The sequence below is a fragment of the Alnus glutinosa genome, chromosome 4 (genome assembly GCF_958979055.1).
Source record: "Alnus glutinosa chromosome 4, dhAlnGlut1.1, whole genome shotgun sequence".
NCBI classification, from domain to species: domain Eukaryota; kingdom Viridiplantae; phylum Streptophyta; class Magnoliopsida; order Fagales; family Betulaceae; genus Alnus; species Alnus glutinosa.
The window spans coordinates 33,303,603-33,326,687 of record NC_084889.1 but is presented as its reverse complement, the minus strand read 5'-3'; the positions used below and the strand labels follow the sequence as shown (position 1 = coordinate 33,326,687).

The following is a 23,085-nucleotide window of genomic DNA, read 5'->3' as shown; positions in this document are numbered from 1 at the left end:
ACCCTTTACTGAATAAATGTAATAATAATTTTATGAAATACCACAAGTACAAGGTTTTTCTTCACCATGATTGATTAAAGAGTAATATTAAAAGCCACACTTTTACCTCACCCTGTTGATGTAGCAACACCAATCAACTAGTATTAGGGTCCTCTCTATTTCAAATAAAATTGAGAGGAGCCAATCCCTTATTTTATAAAGGGTAAAATAGTCCCAAAAGGTGAAATGACTATTTTGCCTCATATAAAATAAGGGACCTGCTCCTCCCCGTTTAATTTGAAATGGGGAGGATCTGTTTCCCAATCAACTATTGTTACACAAAATAAAATTCAATGATTGATTGACACTGTAACATCAACAGAATCGGATAGCAGTGAAATGAAAGTGTGGTCTCTAGTATTATTCCTAATTAAAAAAAAAAAAAAAAAATCAAAAAATCAAATGCAGGTAGTTTCACTTCCTACTCATCTTTTTTCTTTTTTTTTAGAGAGAGAGAGAGAGAGAGAGTCCTTGAACTATTGGGGCAAATCCATCTTCAAGATCTACTTCTTGGGACGATGGTTTCCCTTAACCCGTGAGCTATGAATAAAAACAGAAAACAGAATCAACAGAGGCAGATAGGGAAAGGCATACAATCCATCAACATGAAAAGACAATAGTAATACAATGGATATGCTCGGATGTGGCATATTAAATAACTCCATTCTCTGTCATCATAAAAGGGTCTTTGCAGAAAATAAAAACAATCATGACAGAAAATGAAAGAGATCATCATTGGGCATCGATTTTTTTTTTTAAAAAAGGTAAGCAAGAATTCTTAAAAACTCTAATAAAATCCATGCCATCAGTGTGGTGAGATCTCCCTTTACTTTAGTGCCCCCACGATAGAATTGTTTACCTTACAATGCTATGCAAAACAAATGGGACTCCCTCAAAAGAGTGGGGAGAAAGAAAAGGTGAAACAAATTGCACAAATCAAACCCTAGGACATCAAAGACACCCTACAGAAAGTTCAATGTCCCGGAGTCCATCAGAATGCAAGTTAATCAACATTAGTTATGATATGCAAATTGTCTTTAAAAAGACAACGGTCTACATGATATTATCATCTTATACAACACAAAATTTAACTCCCAAGTTCTGCAGTTCCACCTCCATGTAATGAACTGATATTATAAGAGCCGGAAATGGCATCTGCAAGCATCCAAACATAACCTAATAGTTAGTGAGTTCATGGGTAGCATGCTCCCTCTGGCCACTGAAAAGATAGAAATAACTAAAAAGAAATTTAAAAAAGAATATATCTACTCATCGACCAAACCGTGCAATAGGATAAGTAACAGTCCATTCTTATATATACAGGTATTTCAGCAAGATCACAAGGTCAATGTTTCATTTCTGAGTATTTTGATGCTGGGAACACTAGTACTTGAATTTATACTCCAAAAGCATCTTGAACATTAATAGCATAGTATCGAAATGGCATAACCAATGCCAAGAAACTAAAGGAATTACAATTGCCAAAATAAACAGAAGAAAAATAAGAAAGGAATGTCTCCAAGCAATATTTGCAAGCTGGGAATCAGTCTAAAACATACAGTGCATTCAGAGCAATTTTAAAGAAATGTGAATTTGAATGCTTAGAAGTGTTCCCTTAGTTTGTTTCGTTGGGGATATGTTTTTTTTTTTTTTGATAAGTAATTGCAATTTATTAAAAAGCGCAAAGGGGCGCAACCCTTATACACGAGAAGTATACAAGAAAACCCCTAAAAAGAACGAACAGAGAAATTTGCATAAAGTCACCAAGAGATTTCTTCACAAAATAAATAACAGAAAGAACAATCACCAGCCAATTCTTTAAAGCGTAAAGGGTCACCCATGGACTAAATTGCATTAAATTTGTTTGCTAGCCATGGACTAAATTAACATACTATTTGCTTGGACCCCCAGTCAAAAAAAAAAAAAAAAAAAACTATCCAATTCTTTTTTTTTTTTTTGGTAAGTAAGAATTCATTAAAGAGCATAGAGGGGCGCAACCCTAATACACAGGAAGTATACAAAAATGTCCCTAATCAGAGGAAAGAAACGAACAAAAAAGTAAAAAATCCGTGAATGACATACTACCCCAGGCTATGCGCCAATACTCAAAGATATAACATATTAAGCACATTTCTACAAAGAGCCTTAACCGGTACCTCCACATCCTCAAAAAGCCTAGAATTGCTCTCATGCCACAAACTCCACAAAACACATAAAGGAACCTGCTTCCAAATACGGTTAACAGGACCACGACCCAGCAAAGTGCCCCAACCACTCAATAAATCCAAGACACTACTAGGCATAACCCACTCCACCCTGAACAAGCTATAAAAAGAACTTCAAACAACCCATGCCACATCACAATGAAGAAGAAGGTGATCAACGAATTCCTCATGCTTCTTACACATAACACACCACTCTACCACCACAATACCACGCCTACGCAAATTGCCATGAGTTTAAAATATTTCTTAAAGCCGCTGTCCAAACAAAGAATGCCACCCGCTTTGAACCTTTAACACGCCATATACCCTTCCAAGAAAAAGAAGCCGTCTCGTGACAAACTAATGCTTTATAGAAAGTCTTTACTTCAAAATTCCTCCTCTTAGAAAGAATCAACACCACCCTATCAACCTTCCCATGCCGGACCTGAATAGAGTATAACTGTTTATAGAAGGACATCACCATCTCCACCTCCCAATCCTGAGCATAGCACTTAAAGAGAACATTCCAATGAACCACGCCTCCTACCACAGAAAAATTATCCCCCACCCAAGCATCAGAAGAACGCGCAATAGTGTACAAAGCTGGATAACAGAGCTTGAGAGGCCAGTCCCCACACCATAAATCATGCCAAAAGCGAATATGAGACCCATCACCCACCTCAAAACGCAAATACTTGGTAACATTATCCCCCCCCCCCCCCCCCCCCCCCCCCCCGCGAATAAACTTCCAAACACTGACACCATAAGGCCCCGTCACAAGAAGTAATGAATACCAACCTCCCCTCACACTCACATACCTCACCTCAATCACCAATCTCCACAAAGCATCGCGCTCCTGAGAAAACCTTCAAATCCACTACCCCAATAAGGCTTGATTAAAATTAATAACATTACAAACTCCCAGTCCACCGACCTTGATTGGAGTACAAACTCGATGCCAATTGACTAAATGAAATTTAGTCTCATCACCCATACCACTCTACAGAAACTCCTTTTGAAGCCGCTCCGGTTTCTTAGCTACACTCACAAGAATAGGGAACAAAGATAAATAATACGTAGTAATGGTAAAAAGAGTACTGTGAATCAACGTCACCCTACCACCCTTGGATAAATAAAGTTTCTTCCAACTAGCTAACCTTCATTCCACCTTCTCAATAACTTCATTCCATATAGAAATAGATTTGAACTTGCAAGTATAGTCGGCCACAAAAAACAACCTCTCTTCATTTTTTGTTGCTAACTACTCTACGTATTATATTATTAAGGAAATATATTTGTCAATTTTGCAATGATATCACCATCTTCTGAATATCTATTCCACATGATAATATATCATCATCTTCCCTATGTATTGTAACTCTATTATAATGAATCCTAAATAAGCCACTAAAATCATTCCAGAAGAAAAGTTTTATTTATTGTAATTGCTTACAGGACATATTAACATTTTGAGAAATGATAACCAGCACTCTTTGACTGAAGGCATTTGTAAATAAGATTGCACTGAAATTTATATAGAGTAGAGCACAACTAAAGGAGAGGGCAGACATACCCCAGAAGTCCCCTGCCTTGCCATGTTCTGGGTGTCACTGTTAAGTTGATCAGTGCACCCTGCCTCTTAACTACTACAGGTATTGCACGACCTTGATTTGTCTGACCTTCAGACGCCAACCTCTGTGACAAATTTTCGCCAGCTTCAACATTCCCAAATTTGACAATCTGATCTCCCAGCTGTAAACCATCCTCTGCTGCTGGTGATGCATCAGCTATTTCGTCAACAATTGCATACGGTATACTGACAATCAGATCCACATCCATAGCATTGGGAGATTCTCTCAAAAGAACATTGTGTGATGATGCAGATGGAACAGCACTAACAAATGGTGAGTTTTGGTTGTTTAACCCATCATCATTCCCTTGCATATCAGGCAAAAAAGGGAGTCAATTTGTTGCATACAAGATATCACTGCTTCATTTTTTATTTTATTTTTGTAAGTAATCGAAATATCATTAAAAGCAAAAGGCGCAACCCGAGTACATAGAAAGTGTACAAGAGAAATCTAGCTACAAAGAGAGAAAAGAACAGGGAAATATCATTTCTTCATTCTAGTAGACACAATACTTTGAGCCCCAGTTTTACAAAGACAAGAATAAAAAAATAGAAGTTAGAGAACTTCACAGTTCAGAAGGAAAACCATTCTCAGTTATATATTGATAGATTAAAGATGTACCCTATATTTGAGATAAATGAAAAATCCATAACCAGCAAACAATAATGGTTAACAACTAGATGTGGGCATTTAAAACTAAAAAATGGCAACCAGAATCAAACCTGCCTTGGCTAAACAGGTGAACCCTACCATAAACAGTAGCTCACCATGTCAAGCTAGATACATACAATACTTTCAAATGCAAATTAAACAGGTTTTCCGAATTGCAGACTTTGATCAAGTAAGATGCATTAATAAATAAATTTCTCCATCTCCAAGTGAAACAGTGAAAAACCATTTTCTTATCCTGTAAAACCATTTTGACATCATTTTGAAGCACATAAAGAACAAAATATATGTAGTTTCTGCAAAACACATAATCTGTATTACAAGTGATTGAATTAGACATGTCATAGAATCAAAAAAAAACAAGAAGACTAATGATCATGCCCCCATATGTGAATGCACACACGTGCACTACGAGACAAAACTGCAGACTAGAATTCAGAAAGAGTAGTTGATGTAGGACGAAAGCACTTTGAGAAGAAAGCTTTGAGAAAGAGAGGGAGAAGCTGGGAGAGAGAAGAGAATGAAGCCAAAGAATGGGGGGAAGAAGCTCGGAAGAGAAACTAGAGAGAGAAGAAGCCAGAAAAAGCCTAGAAAGAGAAAAGAAAGCCTTAGAAAGAAGGAAGAGAGAGAGAGAAAGGGAGGGGGAGGGCAACACCCGATTTGTCAACAGTTTTATTCCATCTCAAAAGTGCCTTTCATTGGACTACAAACATGTTTAAATAGACCTCGACTAAAAACCCTAGGGCAACGCCCGTTTATTACTTACCTAACATAGTTTATTTTCTTGCCTAACATAGCCTAGAGCAACGCCCATTTATTGAATTACCAAAATAAATAAATCATAAAATAAAACATAAATTAATACACAGAATTAAAAACCTAAATAAAATTAGAGGCTGGGTGTTCCACATCAGTAGTTCAAATTAACAGACAAAGAAACCATGGAATGTCTACGACACAACTACCAACAATAAAAAGCTTACTGTTAGGCTTAACAGTTGCAAGTCATTACAAAATTTTCAAGAAACCATGGAATGTCAACCACAGCTTAGACAATAAAAAAATAAAACAAAGCCTATCTGAAAAACATTGAACATCTGGCTTACAGCAAGCATCCAAACTTTGCATAAGTACGTCAATATTTCAGAATATTGGCTCAAAAATCTAAATGAAGGGTATCACCAATAGCAAGCACTCATCAGGTGCAAACTATAGTTAACCCATTGCTCATTCAATATCCATATGGAGGCTACAAATTCCACATCTTTGGTAAGTGAGAACATGTCATCTAATTCCTTTTATATGCATAAGTTGATGGGTTAGAGGTGAGAGATAGCTCTAGGGTTAGATTCTGGCATGATTTATGGTGTGGAGATTTGGCCCTTAAGAAAGCCTTCCTGTGTTTATTTGGTATTGCATGCACAAATAATGCTTTTGTTGCGGGTCATGTGGAACTTCTTAAAGGTTCCCTTCAGTAGAACGAGAGCTTTGCTAGAGCAACTCAAGACTGGGAGGTGGATGTCTTTGCCTTGTTCTTCAGTGTGTTGTATTTAGGGAGAGTGAGATGGGAAGGCGAGGACAAGTTGTAGTGGGTCCCTTCCAAAAGAGGGTTGTTTGGGGTTAAATCATGTTACAATGTCATGAGTCACAATGATGGTTTTTGTTTTCCTTGGAAGAGTGTTTGGTGGACTAATGCTCCGTTGAGGGTGGTCTTTTTTGCTTGGTCGGTAACCCTAAAAAAGATTCTTGCTATGGACAATCTTCGGAAGCAGTGCATCATTGTGGTTAATAGGTGTTGTATGTGCAAAAGGAATTGGGAATCTGTGAACCGCTTTTTTCTTCATTGTGAGGTTGCTTGTGCTATGTGGAGTGTTTTCATCAGTCAATTTGGGGTGTCTTAGGTTATGCATAGAGTAGTCGACTTGTATGCTTATTGGTGGACTGTTGGCAGCACTCGAAGTGTTGCTGAATGGAAAATGGTGCGTTTGTGCCTTTTGTGGCGTCTTTGGAGGGAAATGAATGATAATTTTAAGGACTGTGAGAGTACTTTGGACGAGATTAAATTTTTATTTTTCAATACTCTACACCTTTGGACAACTGCTTTTGTTTCTCTTTTGATGATTAGTTATCATGATTGTCTTGTTCTTTTTGCTTCTACTAGTTAGGTGGCTTCTTTTCTATACTCTCTATGTACCTGAAGGCACCTTACGCTTTTAATGATATCTCAATTACTTATAAAAAATAAAAAAGAAAAATACATAAGTTACTGTCTTCAACCAATAAAGTTTCACTGAGCAACATCAGTTGCTAATTCTTTTCAAAATATTTCTATCAACAGATCTGGATAGAATAACATTTATTTCATCCAGTTACCTGATTCTCTGGGGGGTGAAGACCCAGAAGGAAGCCTTGCCGAGTGTAGAATTTCTATATTCCGATTTATTTTCTCTGTTAACTCCCTGTGATCATTCCGCAGCTCTGCACATAATAAAGAAGAAAACAAAAATTAAAAAAACCAATGATTAAAACAGAAAAATTACTAATATGAAATTGCAACACCACTAGTACTGCTGCTATGGCAGTAACAGGCAGTTGCATACTAAGCATTCACTTAAATCAAACTGTTTTTGAATTATGCCACTTTCAGTTGCACATAATCTGAACAAGGATTGCTTGACTACAAATATTAAGAAGTTGTGATCTCCACAACTAGTTTTTCTTCAACGAACATATAACAGACAAAAAGAAGAGAAAGTTGGATGAAGAATAGTCAATATCACAGTAGGGCCCTCCCATATTAATACTATTACTCTGCTTTAAAATTAGGTGCTTTACAATAGACCTTGATATTTTTGAGGGACTATGCATATAATATTTGTAACAGTTCCTAAGTTAAAACATGCACAATGGCACTCACACCACAACCCTCGTGAGAACCCAGATACTCAAATTAATTATGACAGACAACAACTAAGATAGAGGACTGTCCAATATATATATTTGAATGAATAGATTACAGAACATAACAATTAATACTCTCAAAAAAATCTAATAATGCTGATTACATTATAATCCTACTTATTTGTTATAATTCTAGACAAAGATAGATTGCATATATATAATGCGGACTCGTGATACAATTCGATCAAAATACAACAAAAACCATCATACCAGAAAGACGATGCCGCTCTGCTCGCACAACTGGAATGTCGATATCCGAGCGAGGAAAACCCTACATCAAACCGAACAACAAAACCCCAAATTGTAAAAATCCACAACCACTTCCATTCACTACCAATCACTCCCATACTCTAAGACTCCATTTAGTCGCAAGTAAGCAAAATCCTCAGCACCTTGCACTGTATAACTTATATTTCCCAATGAATACTAGAACTACTTTTTTTTTTTAGAAAGAAACAAAAAATATTAGCATTCACCTAGTTGAGATTTTATTCTATTACAATATAAGGGGAATAAATTGTGAGACGCGAATTGTGTTCCCTTGGTTTTTACTCAATTTTCTCAGCAACCAAACGGAGTCCTAGTAAAAATCAATTAATTCGAACAAATTTTAGCTCTACAGATTACGGAAACAAACAATCCAAGCAGAAAACAAAAAAAACTAACAGAAAATATTATTTTTCCATTTCTCGGCAACCAAAAAAGAAAATTTACAAAGAATAAACAAAACACCTCGGAATCGATGAGACCGCCGGAGAGGCCAGGGCCGCCGGGCTGGCAGAGGCGGCCTATGATGGCGTCCATATCGGCCTCCATGGCGCTCCTCTTCTCCATCAGGGCCATCGTCTCGGATTTCAGGTTCGTCGCCACCATTCTTTGTGCCGATGCTTTTGCGCCGGGTGATGTTATCAACGCCCTTCTTCCAGTTCAATGTACTTCGACTGTGTTTTGAGCGGTGAGTTTTTTGTAATGAGAAGTCTTCTGGAATCTGGAGCCTGTTGGTGGGCAGTTTGGTAAAATTGTACGTGAATAACCCTCGCAAATAGCACACAGTTTTCCAGGTTTTCCTCTCCTTTTATATGTCTATTTAGCATTTGAAAAATACATAATTTTTTAATAATACGAATAAAGTTGAAAGAAATTGTATTGAAAAAACATATGCATGAGTTCAGTTCTCGTGTTATTAAAAATGTATGTATTTATTACATAGTAAATGAGACATGTCTTGGATCGGAAAAAAATTTTGTTCTTTGAAAATAATTCTTAGAATTTCTTACATGCTAAAGTAAATGAGAAATTTTTGTTCTTTGAAAATAATCCTTAGAATTTAATTAATAAAGCTTACTAATAAGACTATAATATTTTAATACCAACAGCTAAATGAGGAAAAAAAAAAGAGATAAATATAAAATAAATTCACGAGCAAACACACTTTTACATATTACTCTCCATAGGTTTTTTTGTCCTTTCAATTTTTATTTTTATTTTTTTTATTTTTTCAATTGGGTCTTTACATATGTTTTCGGTCGAATTTAGTAACATTCGTCAATGCCACGTCATATTAAAATGATATTTTTTATTTACTATAAAAATTTAAAATCTTAACAGTAAATATTTTTAATTTATTATTTTAATTTAAGGTGACAAAAGGATTGACATGACATTAACGGGCGTTAATTATTTGGACAAAAAACACACAGAAATACACAATTAAAAGTTGCAAAAAACAAGGTTTTAAAAATGAAATAAAAATCATAAGGAGTAATCTGTAAAAGCTCATTTTACCAATGATTTATTTTATATTTACAAAAAAAAAAAAAAAAAATCTATAATGTCCCTAAGGCATGGATGGACTTTTATTAAATCAATCCTAGGGCTCAAAAGTTACCAATTTACTCCCTAAGGTTATAACTATTATCAAATAGATCCCTATGTCCATCATCTATTCAATTTTTAATGGTTATCACTCATCATGTTCAATCGAAAGACGACACGTGTCCCTTTTAATAAAAACAAAAAAACAAAAAGAAAAACAATTTTTATAAGGGTTGTGTGGACAACCCTTAGATTGCCTATAATGGGTGACCAAACCATCAAAGGCCAATTTGACCACTCTCAAAAAATAAAAAGATTTAATTTTAATTTTAATTTTTTCCTTTTTGTTTTTTATATTTATATTTATATTCATAATTTTTTATATTTTTCTTTTTTATTTTTATAAATTTTTTATTTTGTATTAAACATAACATGTGTCATCTTTTTATGGGTACGATGTATTATAACCGTTAAGAAATTGACAAAAAGTAGACAAAATAATTTACATGATAACATTTATAACCTTAATGAGTAAATTGATAACATTTGAACATTATTTGTTGGAATTGTCAGCAATTTAGATAAATAATGTGAAAGACATTATATGAAACTCACATATCTAAATAGATTTTAGATTATCTGAACACTTAAATTACTACATGCCTAAATTATTAGTAATTCTTCGTGGGAAACGGTTTGTGGGGGACAAGAAACCATCCCCCACCACCCCCTTTTTGATTTTTTTAAAAAAATCAAACGATGTCCTTTGATGATCACATCAAATGACATATTTTGATTTTTTTTATTAAAAAATTAATAAAAGGGCGATGGGGGACGGGGACGAGGACGGTAATGTATCATCTCCCTTCGAAATAAGTGCTTTGAATCATCCATACATACATAGGTTGTTGATCAAATATTTCAATTCACCATCAAAATAAAGAATTACGAAATGAAACAATTATCCAATAAATATGAGAAGAAATTTAGTGTTATAGGATGTCTAATCATTCTATTAAAGAAAAATCTATGATAAATTCATAGGTAAAATCACAAATTGAAATTACTAACTTTTTAAAAATCAATTTTTGCTGTTTTAATTTTTCATGAATTTTAAATTAGTCATTCTATGATTTTTTTCATTTATTTTCGCAACTTTCGTTAATACTACATCAACCTTTTTGCCACATTATCTTAAAGTATTATATTATTTAAAAACTAAAAATTTTATTTTATTTTATTTTTTTAAAAAAATGAAAATGGAGGTTTAGGGGTGGCCTGCAGAGGTGGCCAGTGCCACCCCTAAATCCATCTAAGGGGTGGTTGTGCACCACCCTCGGCCTTAAGGAGTGGCTGCCCCGATTTCCATTTTTTGTTAAAAAAATAAAAAAATTAAGTTTTAAAATAATATAATAATAATAATAAAAAATATTTTAAGATGATGTAGCGAAAAGGCTGACGTGACATTAACGGAAATTGCGAAAATGAACGAAAAACTCACTGAGGGACAGGTTTCAAATCTGCAAAAAACTTAAACAACAAAAATTGATTTTTAAAAAATTAGAGAGTGATTTCAAATCGCACTTTTACCAACTTACAAGATATGATATTCTAAACTACCAATTTGATATGATTTAGCCCCCTTCGTTAGTTTTGACCGTTATCTTGGATGTAAAATCAAATTTGACTAAAATGTTCCGAAAATGCCTTTATTTTTTACTATTGAAAAACCAAAATTACCCTCTGTATTGATTAATTAGTAGAAAAATATATATTTTTTTAAAAAAATAAATAAATAAAAGAAAGAAATCTTTTTATTATTATTATTATTATTATTTTTATCTTGGACAGAAAAGAAGATTGGTCATTTGCGTGGCACGTGACTAATTTGACCTAATTCTACCCATTTTACCTTTGTCGGGATTAAAAAAAAAAAACTATATATAATTTTTTTTTTTTTTTTTAAAAAAGTTTAGGGGTGATGAAAATAAGGGTATTTTCAAAACATATGGTCAAATTTGATTTTCCATCAAAGATAACGGCCAAGACTGACAGAGGGACCTAAATCAGATCAAATTAGTAGTTTAGAGGACTATATCATGTGAGTTGTTAGTTTCTGATGTTACATCACAAACTGTAGTTAGTTGAGGGAATTAAATAATATTTAACCCATTAAATTAACTATAATCTGCTATGAATTTTTAAACTTAGGTTATTCTTTATTAATTTTTCTGATGTGAGAACAACATTGGACGACCTCCATGACATCTTTTTAAACTAATATGAGCTAGAATAAAGTTCATTTATTTGCTTTTGGATCAAATTTATCAAACAATGTGTTAATAAAAAAACATAGAAAGTTATAAAGTTGAGTTTGTGAGGCTCAAAAATAAAAATTAAATTTTTTAAAAATCATCTTTGTGACTTGTGAGATTGGGGGTAAATGCTTAATTTTGAAATGAATATTTCATGAAAATATAAAATTTAGGAGCAATTTTAAAATTTTGGGGGCTAATGCTCCCAAGCATATATACCTAGTTTTGCTCTGATTTTCCCTTCTATAACACATCAAAGCCCTATTTCCTTTTTTTCTTTTCTTTTGAAGGGAAATCCCTATTTCAAATCAAATCCAAAAACACACAAACAAACAAAATATTCCTCCAATTTCGATCCCATAATTATTATTTTTATTATTTTAACTCAAATTAACGCCTATTCTTAATAAAAAAAAATATAATTCTTACATAATTTTTAATAAAATTAATAAAACATGTGAATCTACATTTTAAATTATGCACGTTAGAATTAAAGAAATTTCCTTCTAACTTTTTTTATTTTCTTTTGAGTGAAATTTTCGTCTTTCTTTCTTTTATTATTTATTTATTTATTTTATTTTTATTTATAGATAGTGAAATTTCCTTCTAACTTTCAAAGAAGAACGAGAATATAGACAATCGTCCAGTACTTCAGTCAAACACATATCTCGCTTTCGGTGGTGATTCTTCGATGTGATCCATGACCAAACATGACTACGAAGGAAGATGCCGACTGCCGAGAAGTCTCCGAGCCTTCTTTTAACGCCTGTGACCAACGCCTTCTCTCTTTGTGATTTCTTTCATGGCTTTCCAAGGAGCCTCTTCCTCTTCTTCTTCCCGTCAATGGGCTTCCGATGTGTTCTTGAGCTTTAGAGGCACAGATACTCGCAACACATTTACCGCCGATCTACACAAGGCTTTGACTCAGAAGGGAATCATCACCTACATAGACGACGACAACCTTAGAAGAGGAGAGGAAATTTCGGGAGCACTTCTAGAAGCCATTGATGAGTCAAGGATTTCAATCGTTGTACTGTCTGAAAACTATGCATCATCGTCGTGGTGCTTGGACGAGCTGATTAGGATCGTTGAGTGTAAGAAAACAAAGCAACAGATCGTTCTACCGGTGTTTTACAAAGTAGATCCGTCGGAAGTACGGCTTCAAAGAAAGAGTTATGGAAAAGGACTGGCTAAACTTGAAGGAAGGTTCAAGGATGACAGGTTGCAGAAATGGAAGGCAGCTCTGAAAGAAGTGGCCGATTCGTCTGAGTGGCGTTTAAGGAAGAAAGGGTATTTCTAACCACTCTTGTGCCTTCATTCTAGAATTTTCTTCTACTTCTAATCTAATTTTAAGGAACATTTAATATGGAATTAAATCATTAATTTCTTTATAGAGTTAATTGGAGAACGGGAGAAATTAATTCGAACTTGAACAAAAAAATAAAAAATGTAAATAATATATATATTGCCAATTTAATAAATTACCAACTAAGGTAGAGGAAACGAATATCCATTTTGGTCAAAGAGTTTTTTTTTTTTTTTTTTTTTTTTTTTTGAATATCAGACAATATTATTGAAATTCAATCAGGTTGTACATTCAGAATCTGCTACAACAACATTTTGGATAATAGAAGGACATTCAGTTATCCATGTGTTGTTTAACAGTTGTGACAGAGCATATTTAGCCAGTACATGTGCCGCCCGATTTGCATTTCTACGAACGTGTTTTACCTCCACCGACGAGAAGAAAGAGAACTGGCTCTTGATGTCATCCAGAATTTGGCCATAGACTCGGAAGCTCGACTCCCTCGTTCCAAGAGCTGAGACTATGACTGACAAATCTCCCTCCAGCACAATTCGACTGCCCCCCACCTCTCGAGCAAGAACTACAGCTTCCCACGCAGCTAGTGCTTCAGCTACGCCAGGGTCGGTAATGTAAAGAATCACCTTCGTCCGAGCCGCCACCACCAGACCTGCTGCATCCTAATTACCACCCCCAACGCCCATTCTGTTCATCTCCTTTGAAATAGCAGCATCCCAGTTAATTTTCCAAACACCAAGAGAAGGTTTGGTCCATAAGGGAGGGGCTCCTACCAATGCTCTACCTGTTTTATCCTCAATCTTCATAGCTTGGGAGAAACCTTCCATCGATTGGTACACAGCAGCCATAACTTGGGAAGGAGGAGTAAGTTTGCCCTCAAAAATAAAAGTGTTCCTTGTAAGCCAAATCATCCTGAGTATGGACAGAGCTTCTATCAACTCCTCAGACTCTAATTTGTCCTGGAAAAACAACAACAAACCCCTACCATCTGTATCCCCACAAGCCATCTTCTGAAGCTTTCTACTCCCTTCTTGCCAAATCCCTACGGCCATTGGACAGCTCCAGAGGCATTGAAAAATTGTTTCTGGTTCTCCATTGCAAATAGGACAAATTGGATTAGCTACCACTTTTTGGGAGAACAAGTTGAGCTTTGTAGGCAGTAAGTCATGACACAATTTCCAGCAAAAATTTCGAAGCACTGGGGTGGTCGGCAGACTCCAGATGAACTTCCATAATTGTTCATTACCATCAACACTTGAACTTTCACCTTTTTCTTGGGCTCTTCTCCTCATCTCCATATGATATGCACTTCTCACAGTGAAGACACCCGAAGGTGAACCTCTCCAAATAATTTTGTCTTTTTTCAGTAAAGGGCTAATCACAACACTCCCAATATCTGCTGCCTCCCCAGGATCAAAAAGTCTATGAATAAGGTCTAAGTTCCACCAACCTGAATTGTGATCAATAAGGCTGCTAACTCTTGACTCAGGGTGCCAATTTGTGTTGTTGGTCAGTAGTAAACGACTCTTAGGAGGATTCAACCAAACATCCTTCCAGATCTTTATATCTTCCCCATTTCCCACCCTCCAACCAATCCCATTTTGCAGTATGGACTTTGCCTTCAGGATGCTGCGCCACACAAAAGAAGGACGACTCCCCAACTTTGCATCCATAAAATCCACTCGCGGATGATATTTTGCTTTCATGATACGAGCCACCAGGGACTCCGGATTGGACAGCAATCGCCATCCTTGCTTTGCAAGCAAAGCCAAATTGAACACCTCCAAATCACGGAACCCCATACCACCCCTGTTTTTTGGAGCACCTAACCTCTTCCAACTCATCCAATGGACTCGCCCTTGATTAGTCTTGTGCCCCCACCAAAATTTGCTCATCAGTGAGTTTAGGGACTTACACAAAGTCTGAGGCAGCCTGAAAACACTCATACAATAGGTAGGCAGTGCCTGGACAACAACTTTTATCAAAATTTCCTTCCTTGCTTGGGAAAGGAATTTCTCCTTCCACCCATCTAGTTTCGCCTTCACCCTCCTGCAGATACTGGCAAAGGTTTGCTTCTTAGACCGACCTACCATCGCAGGAAGACCAAGGTACTTATCAAAACTTGAAGTAACTGTCACCCCTGCCAAGTTGATGAGGTATTCCCGAAAATCTGAATGTGTATTCCGGCTTAAGAAGATGGCTGTTTTGGCCGTGTTCAGTTGCTGCCCTAATGTTCGCTCGTAGGTTTGCAAAACCTGGGTGACATTGGACCATTCCACTGCATTCGCCCTGCAAAACAGGAGAGAGTCATCCGCAAAAAATAGATGACTCAACTGATAACCACCAGCAGCAATGGGTACCCCCGTAAGTCTTTTGTCATACCCCGCCTTGGACAACAAAGCACTCAATCCCTCTGCCATAATCAAGAAGAGATAGGGTGACAAAGGATCCCTTTGTCTCAACCCACGGGTTGGGAGAATCTTTCCAAAGGGTTGATCATTCACCAGCACCGAGTAGGATACACTCTTCACACAAGTCATTATAAGAGTGATCCACTTCTCGTCAAACCCCATTGTTCTCATCATAGCCTCGAGGAAGGGCCATTCCACCTTGTCATAAGCTTTCCTCATATCTACCTTTACAACCATAAAGCTCTTTTTACCACTCATCCTGGAAGACATGGTATGTAGTGCTTCATAAGCTATCATTACATTATCCGTTATTAACCTCCCGGGAACAAAGGCACTTTGGTTATAAGAAATAATAGAAGGCAGCACCAATTTCAGCCTATTAGCTAGCACTTTAGCTATGAGCTTATACACTACATTGCATAGGCTAATAGGTCTATAATCAGACACTGAGGATGCATTAACCTTCTTAGGGATTAGAGCTATGAAAGTCTCATTAATCGAGGGGTTAAAGACACCCCCCTCTAAAAAATTCAGAACTGCTCCACTAACCTTATCGCCAATTGCCTCCTAATGATGTTTATAAAAACTTGCTCCAAAGCCATCAGGCCCTGGGGACTTAAGAGGCTGCATCTGTGCCAGGGCTGTATTGATTTCCTCAATAGAAAACGCTGCTGACAGCATAGCATTCAATTCTGGCTTTACCTTGGAACACACTGCAGGGATACAATCTTCAATTCCTATCACCCCCTCGGACGTAAACAGGTGCTGGAAATACCTGGAGAAAGCATCTCCAACCTCTGTAGAGCCCTTCCTCAATTGTCCTTCCATATCTATTGTGGCCCCAATAAAATTGGATCTCCTCCGGTGGTTTGCCCAAGCATGGAAAAACTGGGTATTTCGGTCCCTGTCTTTAAAACCAACTCCGCTTCGCTCTTTGTCGCCATTTAATGTCCTCCATTTCAAGGAGCTTGTTAAGTTCCCCTTGGACCTCCCTAATATGAGCCATTCTGCCAGGGAGCTCATTTTGCTACAGATCATCCAATCTCCTCGTCAGTTGCTTTATACGGCGGGAATTTCCAGCGAACTTAAGACGGCTCCAAACTAATAAAGCATCCTAACTTCAGTGAAGATCTTGAACTACTGCTCCCAAAGGGTCCCCGTCCACTGCCCCTGAATTCCACACTTTTTGGACAACTGCCAAACACTCCTCCTCTACATTCCACTTGGCCTCATAACGAAAAAGCTTCGTGGACACCCGATGTTCTGAATCAAATTTTAGCAGGAGGGGCTTATGATCTGAATTGGCAACTGGAAGAGTCTCAATAGAACATTAGGAAAATTGGCACACCAACTTGGAGTTGCAACCGCTCTATCCAGCCTCTCCTTGACAAAATTGGAAGCTTCCCTGCAGTTACTCCAAGTGTATTTAGACCCCCGGTAGCCCAAATCATTTAAATTGCATTCCTCAAGAGTTGAGCTGAACCGCTGCATTTGAGCTTCACTGCAAATAGCAACTCCATGTTTCTCGCTTTGATCAACAATCTCGTTAAAGTCTCCCATGCATAACCAAGAGTCCCTACTAAGAGAGGCCAAATGTGATAAAAGTTTCCACGAACCCTCACGCAGATTCCTATCTGGATAGCCATAAAACCCAGTGAAGGTCCAATGGAAATTCGAATCATTCAGGGAGATATCTATAGAGATATGGCTTTGGGAGTAATTCAAGTCTTCCACTCCTTTCCCAGGCTTCCAAAAGAAAGCCAAACCTCCCCTGTGACCTATGGGGTCCACCTGAAGCATTCCAACAAAATCAAACTTTCTTCCGAGACGTTGTAGCAGATGGGAAAACACTTTTGTTTCAATAAGAAACAAAAAGTGGGGCTTCTTACTCTTCACCAGATTGTGAAGCTCCCGAACTGTCTCAGGGTTCTCAAGCCCTCGACAGTTCCAACAAAGAAAACTCATGGTGATCGGCGCGGCTGATCCACAGCCACCGCCGATTCAGTGCTACGTACAGAAAGGCTCGATTCATACCTTTGACCCAAGGTAAAAAATGGAGTCTTTGAGTGTACTGATTCTAAACCGGTCCGAGTCGCGTCTCCTTCTTGCTTTTCCTTCGGAACCCCCACATTTTTAGAATTGTCTCCACCCTCCTCATCCTCTCTAGTTCTTTTCTTTCTAGCCCCCTCCAAGCCAAGCTGAACCAAAGGAGTGACGGATAAGGAATTCCCGTCGCTGTCCTCTTTAGTTTCTCTGTTCTTCCTCTTTCGGGGAAGCTTCTGGGAGGACTCCTTCAAAGTATCGAGGACCTGACGTGTGGAAGCTTCAATTGATACCTGCTAGGGAGTGGCTAGGGTCTGTCCACATGTGTTTGAGCCTTCCGGAAAGGTGTGAGTAACTATTCCCACTTCTGCATTTTGTTTGGGCCTATACGACATCCTGGCTTGGCCCGTAATCCCTGGTGACCAACCCATTCCTCCTTTTTGGACCCTTATTGGTCAAAGAGTATTAAGCAATGCTTAAAAGCCACTTTATTTTTAGAGGGACATAATAGTGACACAAGATGAACTTATAGCATTACTCCATGTAAAACTATTTGGTAGTTATCATATTTTTGGAAATTAAATTTCATGAAGAAAATCAAACTTAAATTAGAAATATGTTGATTGAAGCATTTAATATGGTACTCTAACATGTAAATTTCTCTCTAAATTTCAGTGGAGAACAGAAAAAATTAATCGTAACTTGAACCTAAAAGAAAAAAACCCAAATAATTGTTTTGTTGCCCTTTGAATCGCTAACAGATAAATCACTACTTATCTCAAAAGTTTAAGCTTATAAGAATGGGTGAATTTAATCATTTAATTAAATAGCATTAACAACTTGACAATTAAATAATTAACTAAAATGTAAAAAATGTATCGTTTAATACTACGTGCATGCATATATATATTTATTTGAGTTAGGGAGGGAAAGAATATAGCCTACCATTGTCATTTGTTACGAGGAAAAAGAAGAAAAAAATATATTGCAACTAGATCATGTTCCTATGTCCTTTAATGTGAAAAGTTCAACACGTTAAATGTGTCTTATCTTTTGTATTTGTAGGAGTGCGTCGGAATTTATCAAGAAAATTGTTCAATGGGTCTCAAGAGTTGTAAATCGTACATATTTAAATGTTGCTGCGAATCCAGTTGGAGTGGAGACCCATGTGCAAGAGATCAATTCACATTTAAGTATTGGGAAGAATGACATACGGATGATAGGGATCTTTGGACCTGGTGGAATTGGGAAGACGACTATCGCCAAAGCAATCTATAACTTGATCGCTTATCAATTTGAAGGTAGTTGTTTTCTTGCAAATACTAGAGAAACATCTAAGCAAGACTTTGGCCTGGTCCAACTACAAAAGACACTTCTTTGTGATATCCTTGGAAAAATTGGAAGTTTGAAGTTTGGCGATGTTGATCGAGGAATCAATGTGATAAAAAAGAGACTTCGCTCTAAAAGGGTTCTTTTAATTCTTGATGATGTAGATCAGTTGGTCCAATTAGAAACATTGGCAGGAAAATGTGATTGGTTTGGTTTAGGAAGTAGAATCATCATAACAACAAGAGATAGAAATTTACTATCTCAACATGAAGTTAATTCAATGTACAAGGTGAGGGAATTGGATCACAATGAAGCTCTTCAGCTTTTTAGCTGGCATGCCTTCAAAAAAGACAGACCTGATGATGATTACTTGAAACTTACAGAACATGTAATACAGTATGCTGGGGGCCTTCCACTAGCTTTAACAGAGTTAGGTACAGATCTATATGGTAGAAGTGTACAGCATTGGAAAAGTGCATTGGATAGGTATAAAAGAATTCCTAACAAAAATATACAAGAAAAACTTAGAATAAGTTATGATGGATTGGGTGATACCGAGAAGAATATTTTTCTTGACATTGCATGTTTCTTCAACGGATGTGATGCAGATTATGTTATTAAAATACTTGACAATTGTGGTTTCTTTCCAAATAATGGTATCAAAGTGCTTATGGATAAGTCTCTCATAACTATTGATGAGTTTAACAGATTGATCATGCATCATTTATTGCAAGAAACGGGAAGACAAATTGTTCAACTAGAATCCAAAGAACCTGGCCAGCGTAGTAGATTGTGGTTTCATGAAGACGTTCGTCATGTACTGGAAGAAAATACGGTAAGAGTCACCAAAATTAATTTTACTTTTGTTTCTTTTTCATAAGTGAAACCTACAGTAAAAATATTGATTTTTTTTTTTTGGGTAAAAAAATGGTGAAGAAATGCACATATAGATATACATACATATGTACAAAAAAGTTGAATAAATAGAATGCTTTTAATTAAGAAAAATAAATAAAATTATCATATGCAACGGCGGTTTACCATATTTCAAAGATAGGCTTAGTTTTTATGAATATTTTTGCCTTCTATTTTACAAGTAGGTAAGAGTAATATGTAACTATGATAGAAGACAAAAGTTTGACATTTTGAATGTGGTGATAATCACTTTAGGACATTCAAATAATAGATGCAAATGGAAAAAATTTATGCTTTGATTTCGCTGACACTTATGTATTATCTTGTCAGGGAACAAACAAAATTCAAGGCATATTGATAGATTTGCCTGAACAAGACCTCATATGCTTGAGCTTTGAAGCCTTTGAGAAGATGAAAAAGCTTAGAATATTTATAAACCATAATGCATGCTTTTCAGAAGAGCCTAGTTTTCTCTCTAATGAGTTAAGATTACTTGATTGGCCCGAATATTCTGTGGAATCTTTACCATCCAATTTTCATGGAGAGAACCTTGTTGTTTTTAGAATGCGAAGTAGCTGCCTTAAGGGAATAAAGGGATTCCAGGTACAATTATTATTGTCTATATTTCTTCCTTCAAATTATGTTGTAAACTTACTTGAAGCTAATTTATTCCCTCTTTTTCTTGACAGAACTTTCAAAACTTGACAATTTTGGATTTTTCAAATTGTAAATTCCTAAGAAAAATCCCTGATGTTTTAGGGATCCCAAATTTAAAGGAAGTGACTCTTGATGGTTGTACAAATTTAGTTGAGATTCATCATTTTGTTGGATTCCTTGATAAGCTCATTGATTTGAGTCTTCAAGAATGCTCCAACCTTAAAAGTTCTCTGAGAAGCTTCAAGGTGAGATTTCCTGAATATCTCAGCCTTGAAAACTGCTCAAGGCTTAAGAACTTTCCTCCAATTGAGTCTCTAATGGAATGTGTAAGAAGCATCGACTTACGATACATTGGTATAGAAGAAGAATTGCCTTCATCCATTGGGTGCATCGTTGGGCTTAAAAAATTAAATCTACAAGGCTGCATAAACCTTATGAATCTCCCAAGTAGCATTCATCAACTACAATATCTAGAGTTTCTTTTATTGAGTGAGGTATGTCTTTCTCTCTCTTTCTCTCTCTTATATGCATGTTTGTGTGTGCCTTGATTTGTTGGTTAATTTGGCTGACAATTTGTCATATCTGTGTAATAGGGACATCTTAAAGACCATCCATTTGGCATTATACTTCTGGGAAATAAGATTCCAGATCAGTTCAGCGATCATAAAGGGGCTTCAAATAGTAACTCATGTGAAATAAATATTAATGAAGCTTGTGAAATAGATATTAATGAGCCTGCATATTTGGATGGAGAGATGGGAGGAATTGCTTTCTCTGCTGTTTTTGGAATAATGGATGGACATACGGAAGATTATTTTGATTTTTTTGTTGATATCAGCAGTGATGGTTCAGATCAGTTGTGTTACTATATTCGAGAATCTTTTAAGCTAAAGGGAGATTATTTGCAAGTTTGTTTTGGATTTGAGTCAGGTTCAGTGTTCCTTAAAAATTGCAGAGTCCGTATGGTATATAGGCATAAAGAGGAAACGACAGATCATATGCTGAATCCTCAAGATCTAGGTGTGCTTCATGAGGATGTTGATGTTCATTTGGGTGTACCTGATGAAGATATTGAAAATTCGATAGATATGATGGATGGTATTCAACTTACTAAGAGGTGCCATGATGATGATGATTATGGCAACTTGGAATCCAATTGGTACCCACAACGGAAGAGACGTTCTTCAACTTTGGACATCAAAATTTCCGATAAGAGGATATGCCACTTGGTGAATCACAGCTACACCAATCAAATCACCCCTAGCACTTAAACCAGCTAGCGTCTTTTCACTTTTTCCTCTTAGGATCCTGCAATGCTTGTTAATTTTGTTGGTGGATTCAGAGGGCTTTAGCAGCATTTGCGCCTTACCTGAAAGAAAATATAATGACTTTGAATTTTTGGTGGAATAATACATATGTTGTAGTATTCCATTCCATTTAAAGAGATTACAAAGTACATGATAAATACACAGTGCAAAAGATAACAAAGGTAAAAGTTCCAAAACTGTCATGATAAATTACAAACTCTAGGAATCACTCGGGATAAATCTTCATCTCTACTCTCTTTATCATCTGCAGGAATATCCTTTGGAGAGAGAAGGAGATGATTAGTTGCATTGGTATTGCTGCTGTCGAGTTCTTATCTGGTTGATGTGGAAATTGCTGATGTGGAGCTGATGGTGTTGTTGCTGACTGAGTAGTTACATTAACATTACCATTACCATCCCACTTTTGATGCTACTAAATACTAATGGTAGCAGGCTAAGCAGTTACGTAATGACACAAAGATCCAGCATTTGCCTCCTGATTTGTCCACTTAATTATGGATCAGGTAGTCCTAGTCTGGAAACAGATTTTTTTTCAAGTTTTTGGTGCGGTTGACAAATGTAGTTCGACACGAGAATGCGCGGGACATATCCAGTATTTGACTATGAATGAGTTTGTGCAAGCCAGCCAAATTAGCTGTTTGAGGCAGAATCACTTGCTTGAGTGTTCTAACAACTGTAAGTGTTTCAGTAAGGCTTATCATTGATCTAGCCATATAGACTTCAATTTCATAATTGAGCTGTTGCTTTCATTATTTTTGTTACAAGTGGGTTTTGTGTGGCTCGAAGGGAAAGGGGAGGAGGAGATACATTGCTCTATTTTTAGGGTCTTGTTGGAGCTTGTACAGTTTTTTGCTTTGTGATTTTCATGGGACAAATGCCTCACCAATGCTTAGTAATATTGGAGCTGGAAATTTTTCTGGCAGGCATATTGCATAGATTATTAGATTTCATTTTGCTTTTGGTCGGTGTGTTTTCTAGGGTTTTAATTTCTTGCTATGTTCCTTATCTAGAGTATGTGTTATGGACCTCATTTGATCATCATCTCTTTCAGATTTTTGCTGCCAATGTGTTATGGACCTCATTTGATTTACCCGTAACAAAATAATTCATGAAATATTTGTTCCAAATGCTCTTCAATTGCCTGCTCTACTAAAAAAAGTTAGCTTAGAACACCATCTTCCTTGGAAAAACCTACCTCCAAACCAGTACCATGCGGGGACTCCTTTGGGGAAATTGATGTATTGTTTGGGAGCGTTTTAAAAAAATTGTGATTCGAAAGCACAGAAAAATATACGTTTTTAAATTGCAGACAAGGGGTGTGTTTTTAAAAACACGATTTTAAAAATTAAACTGTGATTATAAGGCCACTATTTTACCAAACACCCAATTGCGTTTTTTAAAAATCGTACATTTTAAAATTACAATTCCAAACGAACAAGTCTGTTTA

General features: G+C 36.4%; 2 protein-coding genes across 2 annotated transcripts; one reads left to right on the top strand and one right to left on the bottom strand.

Annotated features, from left to right (window-relative positions):
• Positions 1-850: 850 nt before the first annotated feature.
• LOC133867356 (uncharacterized) lies at positions 851-8,538 on the bottom strand. Its single transcript, XM_062304094.1, has 5 exons — positions 8,237-8,538; positions 7,715-7,775; positions 6,917-7,021; positions 3,817-4,180; positions 851-1,194 (listed from the first exon to the last, which is right to left on the bottom strand). The coding sequence occupies exons 1-5, from the start codon at positions 8,375-8,377 to the stop codon at positions 1,173-1,175; spliced, it is 693 nt and encodes a 230-aa protein (XP_062160078.1). The 5' UTR covers positions 8,378-8,538; the 3' UTR covers positions 851-1,172.
• A 3,728-nt stretch (positions 8,539-12,266) lies between these two features.
• LOC133866563 (TMV resistance protein N-like) lies at positions 12,267-22,598 on the top strand. The gene is made up of 6 exons (XM_062303122.1): positions 12,267-12,924; positions 18,475-19,573; positions 19,984-20,256; positions 20,343-20,804; positions 20,904-21,799; positions 21,889-22,598. The coding sequence occupies exons 1-5, from the start codon at positions 12,437-12,439 to the stop codon at positions 21,579-21,581; spliced, it is 3,000 nt and encodes a 999-aa protein (XP_062159106.1). The 5' UTR covers positions 12,267-12,436; the 3' UTR covers positions 21,582-21,799; positions 21,889-22,598.
• Positions 22,599-23,085: the final 487 nt, after the last annotated feature.